The following is a 9744-nucleotide window of genomic DNA, read 5'->3' as shown; positions in this document are numbered from 1 at the left end:
CGCGCAGAAAGAAATCGAGACACTTTTAAAGAGCTAGCTTTCTAATTAGCTCTGCTATTTGAAGATTGACATACATTAATATTTTTTTCTAATTAGGAATGTATTACCATATTGTACAATATAAAGACCTGTCAGCATGACATGCGACCAACAGCACACGTGAATACTCTCCCATCATCTCTGTTATTGGGGTGCTCACGAATACTCACAATTGGACAAGGTGCAATTAAATTTCCGTACAATTTTACAATATTATGTTTGCACGGTTGTACAAGAGTGTAAGATGGGATCACACAGTAGTGCAGTACATACCCTGTTACAATCATCGTCTAAGGCTATGTTGTAGCCAGTAGAACTTCTTGATCAACTTAGAGACGTGCGTCTGTTAAAGATACTGATAAATACGCAGAGGCATAAAAAAATGTCGACTTCGGGTTTGATATCCATGCTTTTCGCGACGGGCCACAAGATTTAGTAGTAAAACGCTTTTCTTGCCTTCGACTTAAATTTCAAGATACGATCCCATCTTCAGTAGGCTTGACCGGAGCGCCATGAATCATCGGATCGACAGAAGTCGAAGATAGTGGATGAATTGCCAAAAACCTTAAGCTCTGCTTGAATAGCTAAAAGAGTTGTGAATAGTTTTGGCTTGGGCCAGCTAAAATAGTTGTGCCCCTCTTGCTTGTCATGAAATTGATTTTCGGGCTGCCTATTCCACGAGTACGTTAGACACAACTTTCGTTACACAAATTGAGAACATCACAAAATATGTTTTGCTTCACACCTGCTTTTTTAAACTAAGCCGAGTGTAAGCCGATCACTATTGATAGTCGAGCAGATGGTTTCCTAGATTCCGAGGCTATCTGTGTAAACAGCGAACAATAGCAGCTAACAAAAGCGTGATATGGAAATCGGAATTACCAAAGATTTGATGTTTGTCTATTCTAATATGCACTTCAATCAAAGTCCAAGTCTAACACATCTACATCGTGTTAGCATTCGCTGCAGGCGGTCAAAAGGCCAAATGACAACTATATACTTTGCGGCGGGTGTATAGCATTAAATGCAATACCGTTCCGCATCTGTATCATTAGCTTCGTCTAAGAGTTTGATCTTCGTCTTGATTTTTATTCTTACAGTTGACAGTAAACGGACGCCTTGCTCGAATTTTTAATGAGCATTTAATGCTTCCAATTCATTGTTGATTTTCAGAAGAAAAAGCGATGGTGTTTCTGGTCCGTAATGCAGTGCCGATGACACCAAAATTGGCTGATAGCGTAAGATTATCTTGAACACAACTTCTAGCAGTACTTCAGTCCGAACATTCTTCGGTAACGTCATAGCCCTGCGATAGTTTCCCGAGGTACTGTTCGCAGCTGTTACGTTGCCTCCTTTGAACTCTTGTGCGACTATGCAGAAGTAGCCAGTATTGTTCTTAATCATATGTCCTGTTATGCTAGTTTTCTTTTTCCTGGCTAACTCGTTAACAGGAACTATGGAAAAGATTTCCGCACTACTGAGGTAGCACTGAAATTCTCATGCGACTTATGCATAAAGCATCGATGATTGACTAAATTCACAAAGAGCGAAATATGCTGAACTGGTCAATCCTCAAACCGCTTACACACGAAAACGATTCTTTTCTTGAAAACCTGCGTTTTAGATCTAGATAAATCAAAAAAATTGCGGTTATGAGCCACAGTCGTTGCACAATATGAAAGCCGCTATGTTATTTGGCCAAAGCAGACATAGTATCTTAGTGATCCTATCAACACCTTTAAAACACAAAGCAATTATTCTGAAAACTTGATGATTCAAAAGTCCAAATTACTTGGACAGCGTGTAACACATCTAAATTAACTTGTATTAGCCAATTTATCACCCAGACAACTGCAGCTGTCTATACCGAACCCACAAGCCGTTCTTGATGCTAGTTCTCATAGTCATACGGCATACGTGATCCTGTGAGTCAGAGTCTCGTACATACTCAAAGGCATCGAAGCTTGAACATCCAGACCGTGCATTTGCATCGAAGGAATGCACTCACATCGAGTAAATCCTTTTCAACGATTGAAAACGCCAGCGCTCTTAGCAGCTTTTCAATCTCTCCTTCCTCCCAAAGTCGAATAATGGTATTGCAGATAATATTTCATACCTTTTCACTGTCACCAAGTTCATGTGTGAGTCATAGCCGATGTTTTCTCTATAGCTCCCAGCTGTGTCTTGATTTGTCCTTGGTGCTCTCTAATGGCTGCAAGATCTCGATTGTTTTGCAGTACCAAATCTCGGATGTGAGAACCCAAAAAAATCGCTTTAGCAGCGGCAGGTGGTACCTTCGCACATACAGCACACTAAACGGAAACTAATGTTCGAGAGTCGCACACTGTAACTCAGTTGTGGTAAGAATATACATGTTTATCAAAATTTTAATCTGATCGGTTGCTATCTACGGCAGCTGATGTGATCGGAAACTTATGTGACCTGGGAAACCATGTGTGACAATTTTTGCAGGTAAGTAGATTTCGATTATAACGGTGGACATAAGCAACATTTAACAGACCATCCATGAAGCTTGTTGGTGGTCAATTTCATGTCACCCCTACGTTCGCAAGACAGAAAAATCCACTTTACATTTTTCAGGATCCGAACGGGATTGAAAAGTGTTATTGACCCTTCATTCTTGATGTTATGTTGGTGAAGATGTTGATTGTATTACATGATACAATGATACTAAAAACTGTTGATGTTTGTCCATTCGATCATATATTCTTTGGGTCCGCATATCTGAAGCAGCCAGATAAAATTTCAACTGATTTTGTTAAGTACCTGAAGCCAATGTTTGAAACACAGTATTATCTCAATATACATAGGAACATCATCGTCCAAAAAATAAGTAAATACAACTATGCTATTACCAAGCGAGAACACGCTGGCATTACCTAGTCAGTCAATATTTCCTGCCATTAAATCCCCTGAAGAACTATAAACCCAGTGCTTATCAAAAATTTCGCGGTTTCATCTGCTTTAATGTATTTACTGCTCTGCAAACAGGCTAATAGCAAAGCTGGAGGGGGACCTTCAAGAAATTGGAGATGACAGCTGCTATTTCGGAGCAGGCAGTCGTTTGAGCGAGTCTGGATTCTATAATATTGCTGAGTATGTCGATAAGTCTGCTCATTAAGAAGGATTGTGGAATCAGAGGTCGAGACAGCCACAACCTTAGAGCTAGCATCTCTGTGGAGACGAGGCTCAAGACTAGAATAGTATCTTTATCTTCAGGCAGAGAAAAAAAACGACACAGCTTGAAATTTTGAGAGCATGTTGTATTATGCCATTGAATGCCCTTGATTTTGCGTCGAACACGTTTACGTATAGATGACGTCGAATTGCATTGTCTACGAGATTGTGGACGTTTCTAGACCATCAACTATCCATGCAGCTAAAATAGCAATATACCTAAATTGGGCAATTGGGTACAGCGTAGCCTACACATCAATACACTGAGTAAAATTATATGGCAGGTCCTTTACTCGCTTGATCACGTGAGACTAACTTGGTATCTATCGATCAAGTGGCGATGTCAGCGAGTCTGCCCATCAACTTCTCATCAAGTTATGAATCAAAAATGCCCAAATTTTTACCATGTAGACATTCTATAAATCTTCGATTATTATCCTCGAATGAAACATTGTAGCAAACGAGGCAGAAACTCAATAAACGTCGTCATTTTCTTATCGACAGCTGAATTTTCTGTTCTGTGCCGTATGGAATCTATGACCCTCATATCTACCATATTGACGGACTTGAGCATTTTGTTTCAAGGTCCCAATGCTGATTGTTACTCCTTTCTAAATTACGTAGAGCAGACATTGTTCAAAGCTCAATGTGTATACATTATTTTTTTTTTCTCTCGATATCTTGACAAGTCAAGATCTTATAGGATTTAACTCTTCCACTCTTTGTTGTTGTCCTCGTAACAGAAGAACTTGTCTAATCTGGACATAAGCATAAGGAAAATTGCTGGAGCATATGCGCAGGATAGGAGGAAAGTGCATGGGATTGCTCAAACGTCTATAACGGCTTTTTAAGCCAGATAATATTGTTCTGAAGAAATATCAGCTCATCTATACCCAGACGGAAAGGCGTTGTTGACTCAGTCGGGTGAATCATATCAACCCCCATCCCTGTCCCGCCTCGTAGCGTGGAATCGTCATTTAGTACAGCGTTTGTCATGAAAATAGGTATACAGTACTATATATCCTGCTGTGTAATAAGATTCCTGGCGCTCCTTCATTGCGACCGCCTGCTTTGTTAACAAGCTGTTAAAAAAATTTCATCCTGACCACCACCTGACGGTGATACCAGACTAACGTACAAATTACCACCCGAAAGATGGGCATGTGCCCATCTTTTTGTTTGGCTTTGCGAACTTTGGGCAAAAAGAAACGCGCATACTGCAAAGCCTATGCAAGATCAATCGCTGGGTTTATATAATGGTAAGCGAAAGTGATCTGCCGTCGCTTGAATCGCAATAGTACAACATTGTAAGCATGAGGGTTAAACTATGCTAGTCTTTTCGAGGCACAATATGTTTTTAAACAGAATTACGCGTATACAGCACAGCAATACAACAGTCACTTTGTCATCATGAGGGTCGTAATCCACCTTTTTGTTTTACGATAATAAAAATCATGCTATATCTTGCTATCTTTACTAAATGGCTGCTGGTAACGTACGTTGTGAACGTGGCACGTCATGACTTGCTGTACTCTTTGAATGTCATAAGGTCAATGTTTGAATCATGCTCCCCTCTCACTCTCGCTCGTGATCAGTTCGGTGCAATCCGTGACATAATCTGAGCCACCCGACAGCAGTTGGTCGACCCTCTCTCTGAGTATCACTTTGAAATTCGGCTTGGAGCCACCAAGTCGATTCTTCTCTCAAGTGATTAGCAGACTCCCCACATGTCGCTCGTCACGTATCACTTCTCTCCCATCGGAGCATTGCCTATATCTAAGCCGCAGCCTACGTTCGTCATCGGTCCAACGGTATCTCCGACCTCTGCATCTCGACTATCTATATTCGCCATATTGAATCAAGACGAACCCACCGACAACTTGAAGGTGAGTACCACCATGGGTCTCCAAGACAACCGACACAAGGCAGCACTATCGTTTATTTTATCGTCGTCCGATGCCAAGTCAGAGATTGACCAACGCAAGACGCGAATGCGTGAATTAAGACATGAGTCGGCTGGCGTGAAGCGTATGCGCTACGTGAAAGAGATACCTGAGTCTCCTCAACTGACTTTGACAAGACCTTCCGCCTCAAAACATGAGGGTAAGAAAGGAAGTAAATTTTGCTCCGTAGAAGGATGTTCCAGTCGTGCTAAACACGCCAAGCGCTGCTGGAAGCACGGCGGCTGGGTGCGTTGCAAGGTGCTGGACTGCACTAATCGTGCCAAGTGTAAGGGCGTGTGTTGGTCACACGGTGGTGGCACTGTGTGCTCATTCAAAAATTGCTATACTATTGCAGTCTCGAATGGCTTTTGTTGGGCGCATGGAGGCGGCAAGCGGTGCCAGGTGTCCAAATGCTCGAAACCGGCGTATGAACGTACGCAAAACTATTGCCAGACACACTATGAGGAGGCTATTAGATATTAATATTCTTAAAATAAAGAGAGGCAAGGCCAAATTTTGGGTTTCTAGTGCGTTTGTCATTGCAGCGCTCGGTTCTACCGTGAGTGCCCATCACGTGGATGAGTCTGCAAAGTGTGACAAGATAATGAGAATAGCGATGTGTTTCATATTTAGGGACATCATCTTTTCACTGTTAGGAAAGCGATGATCTTTGTAAGTTTTCTTTGTTTCCCTTCCCTGACGATCAAGCTCCTATTAATAATCCTTAAGTAGTAATCTAATAGACCTTCTGCGACGAAAGAAGTGCGGTACCTGATGACCCACAAACAAATGGTTATTACAAAAGCATAGGTAATGCAATTGATACATTGTTTTCATATAGTTAAGCTATTAGCTTCAATGGGCTGGAACGTCGAGAAGTGGCGTTGAGCAAAGTGCTTCCGGTGAGGTCGATAGTCATTCTCAGGCTAGTCTGTGTAGCATTGCTCCACCAAAAATGAGCACATTAAAAGGACAACAGCAGACTTGCAAGTAAAGACAGACTATTCATGCGTTGGAGAATGCTATTACGCCAGAGAGAGGATACCATTATGCAGTCCATCCAAAAACATTACATCTGTGGTCCAAGTGATTAATTCAGATTTATTAACGAAGGTTGCAAAGGAAATTATACAGTGACAAACGTAGCCCACTATGTTTTTTCTTCCCGTCTTCTAGTCGCAATTTAAATCATCAATTACGTGATAGTAAAGCCCAACACCTATTTCGATGTATGCAATTGTAGAACCAGCTTCACCAAGTCATAGAAACTGGAAAAGTTTGCGCCTAGTACACCTTCTTCTCGGTGACATATTCTGCTACTACTATGTGAATGACCTGAATCCTTTCAGCATGCATCGAGTGTTGGTAATCGATTTGATGCAAGCAGATCGCAGATCTAAAGATATAATGATTTTGAACTGAAATTTCAACCGAAAATTTACAGACGTGCTGTATGTTCCATACATTGAACAAAGGCAGCTTTGGTATCTTGAGATTGAAAAATGATCTATAAGTTTTAAGCTTAAGCCCATAAGAATCCTTGGGTGCCTTCTAAGTTTTTATTAGTATGTGCCTTTATCACTTCAGATTTCAGCAAAACTGCTGGAGTAAGTCAAATTTTGTGATTACACATCATTGATCTCATTGATTCTGCCAGCTTTGTCCTTTTTGACCTTGTTGATTGTCTCAGCAGATACTGAAATCAAGTAGAACCCATTTGTGATGTCGAAGACGCGACAAAGCTCATCCAACAGTTTTATTCGGCATCACAACTTGATAATCATATACCTCTACGACTGAACAACTAAATTAGAGAAAATTAGTCCGAAGAGTCATATACTCTATTTAACTAAAAAAGTATCGACTATTTCTGTACTTAATTAATAGGTATGATAACCTCTCTATTGCTCTAATTCGCTCAAATTTGACCATAACATAATATGTGATTATGTATAGCCATTACGAACGCGCTTGTACCTCTACACTGTACAGTATATGTAGCATATAAGGAGAGTAGCTACCAAATCGCTGATCGTCATCAAGCCGCGAGCTAATACTGTGCTTCAAGATCTTACGGTTCATTTGCTGAGAAGATCAGATGAGAGCGGTTTGTCCCATTGAGAAATTCTTCTCAAAGACAAATTGCAGTCGACGATTAAAGTCCCGTTTTCGTTCCGGTCAAGGATTTCAATATCATCCGTCGCTACAGAAAAGCAGAGTCTATGCGCTAGCTACAGAGCTCGCGGCACAAAGATCGCCATGTTGACACTCGCTATGTCGCTAGTTAGAAAGCAGAAGAAAGCACAGCATATCAAAGTGGATAGGCTGAAAAAGAAGAAAAGACCTCTCACTCTGTCGTCATCAATTGCATGCTAAGAAATGCGCCACTCACGATTGGCCATCAGCAGCTGAACGATATCGAAGGATTCAGGTACAAGAACATCATCTCTTGACGTAGCATGCTCAAGGTGTATGTTTGCCGTCAACTTTCGGTGGTAGCTATGGGTTAGCAAGAGATGATATACAGTTGCTTGTAGCGAATGATCGATGTAGCAATAAATGACACGTTGGCGACAAGTGAGGATCTCAATGTCTCAATCTTTGCTTGCTTGTTTGCAAAAGATGCTCAGCGCTTACGCTGCTGATGGCAAGCTACTGTCAGCTTCGGGACGTAAACCCCGGCAGGACGACAGCCATAAGCAAGATTCTATCGAGGTTCTGGTATCACTTGAAGTGAGTATGCTTGGCGACAAAGAAACTACCAAGGCTAGACTTGCGATTTGCGGGGTTGTGGATTCAAACGCCAGGAGCTTGCGGCTCGTACTGATCGGGGAAGAATGAGTCCACACTAGCACTGTCGCTGAACCTCCTCCATTTCATCGTTGGTCGTTAATTTGGAATGAGTCTTTGTAAGTGATCATTGGCGTTGTTGTGGGCAAGTTTGTTATAATTTCGTCGATATTCGGAGAAAAGTCAGATTCGCAATACACTATTGTTGAAGTGATCGATATCTATATAAGCTTAAAGCAGGTGCTCCTTTAACACGATGGCCATATGTGCCTTTTCAGTGAAGTAAGTAACTCAACACTTTCATGTCCTTCATGTAGCCACCAGCAAGATGTGGCAATTGTAAAGTCGCTTTCAAAAGTGACTTGTCGAAGTCTTACACGAAAACCTCTTGGCTCAAGACATACGTCACATGTGAGTGCCTACAAGCTGTTTTTTCAGCATGTCGTGGTTTGTCAAGTTATGGCGCCTCTACATGTACGTGTAGACAGCAAGTGTCGTTTTTCAGTGAGTTAAAGACTCCAGTCATGTCATTCTAGACTAACACCTGACGCCAAGCACCTGGTACTACAACTGTATCCCTTTCTACTCGAGGTCCCGAACTTTCGGTGCAATTCTCGGCGACATAATCCGTCTTTACTCGAGTCACTTTCAGATTTGAGCTCCTTGCGCACGTCTCGATCGCAGCTTGCACTTATATTAAACAAACTTTACGCAAGGCATCACAAGATCACGTCAAACTGAATTTGTGATGGATATACGCAACAAGCTAACGTTGGCGCCCCCGGCCCCTACTTCAGATCTATCAAGCAGTGTCATCACACCAAGTGCCACCGCTGCAGGCAGGCCATTCCATTATTTGACGGGTGGGCCATCGGTATCTCCAGCTTCGCACCTTGCACTTAGCTACGTCATGCAGAACTCCGAAATTGTCGAAGATGTCAAGAACAAAGCAGCTCTATCTTTTATACTGACGTCATCTGATTCAGAATCGGATACTGAAAGATTCAAAACTAAGCATGGATCAATGACTGTAGTCACGCCTACGAATCGCAAATGTCTAGGAAAATCGACTCGTTCCAATGCTGTTTTACCTGGTCGAAAGGGTAGCAAGTATTGTTCGGTTGAAGGATGCACTAGTCGCGCCAAACACGCAAAGCGATGCTGGAAACACGGTGGCTCGGTAAAATGCAAAGTGCTTGGTTGTGTCAACCGTGCCAAGTCCAGAGGTGCCTGCTGGTCGCATGGTGGTGGCACTGTGTGCTCTCTCGAGACGTGTGAGACCATTTCAGTGTCCAACGGGTTTTGTTGGGCTCATGGTGGTGGCAAACGCTGCCAAGTACCACATTGTTCGAAGCCAGCGTATGAGCGCACACTGAACTATTGTCAAACGCACTTTGATGAACTGAGTACCACTGATCCTAGAGTGTGACTTATAAAACTCTGTTCATGTTTAAGTCTTTAAGATTATAAAGCCGTGAGTAGGTTAATCATTCAGGAGATAGAAGTCAAGGAATGGAATCGCAAGATTTACGTTTTATATCGTCTTCCGTATAATTTTTTTCTCGAGCTTCAAGCCTTTAAAATAAATTGAATCTGCTCCTCTTTTCGATGAGGAAGAAAATTACCTAAGAGTGTTTGCCTTCAACAAATAGCCTAGTAACGAAAAGTAATCTGGATGCAAGCGCGTGGCACCTCAATTTCTTGGTAATCCTCGATGATGATGAAGCTTTATGGGTGTAAACTTGAACAATCTTCAGGTTCAATTTGAAGCCCG

At 42.0% G+C, this 9744-nt stretch overlaps 2 protein-coding genes across 2 annotated transcripts; both read left to right on the top strand.

The window, feature by feature from the left end:
• Nucleotides 1–4964: 4964 nt before the first annotated feature.
• On the top strand, nucleotides 4965–8021 carry PHALS_02109 (uncharacterized protein; the record flags this gene model as incomplete). The annotated part of the gene is made up of 4 exons (XM_024716627.1): nucleotides 4965–5474; nucleotides 5536–5613; nucleotides 5680–5771; nucleotides 7811–8021. The coding sequence occupies 4 exons, from the start codon at nucleotides 4965–4967 to the stop codon at nucleotides 8019–8021; spliced, it is 891 nt and encodes a 296-aa protein (XP_024582207.1).
• A 697-nt stretch (nucleotides 8022–8718) lies between these two features.
• PHALS_02108 (uncharacterized protein) lies at nucleotides 8719–9399 on the top strand (the record flags this gene model as incomplete). Its single annotated transcript, XM_024716626.1, has 1 exon — nucleotides 8719–9399. The coding sequence occupies one exon, from the start codon at nucleotides 8719–8721 to the stop codon at nucleotides 9397–9399; it is 681 nt and encodes a 226-aa protein (XP_024582206.1).
• Nucleotides 9400–9744: the final 345 nt, after the last annotated feature.

This window comes from Plasmopara halstedii (assembly GCF_900000015.1).
Source record: "Plasmopara halstedii genome assembly, contig: Scaffold_1651, whole genome shotgun sequence".
Lineage (NCBI taxonomy): Eukaryota > Oomycota > Peronosporomycetes > Peronosporales > Peronosporaceae > Plasmopara > Plasmopara halstedii.
This window is presented reverse-complemented; position numbering and strand designations above follow the sequence as displayed.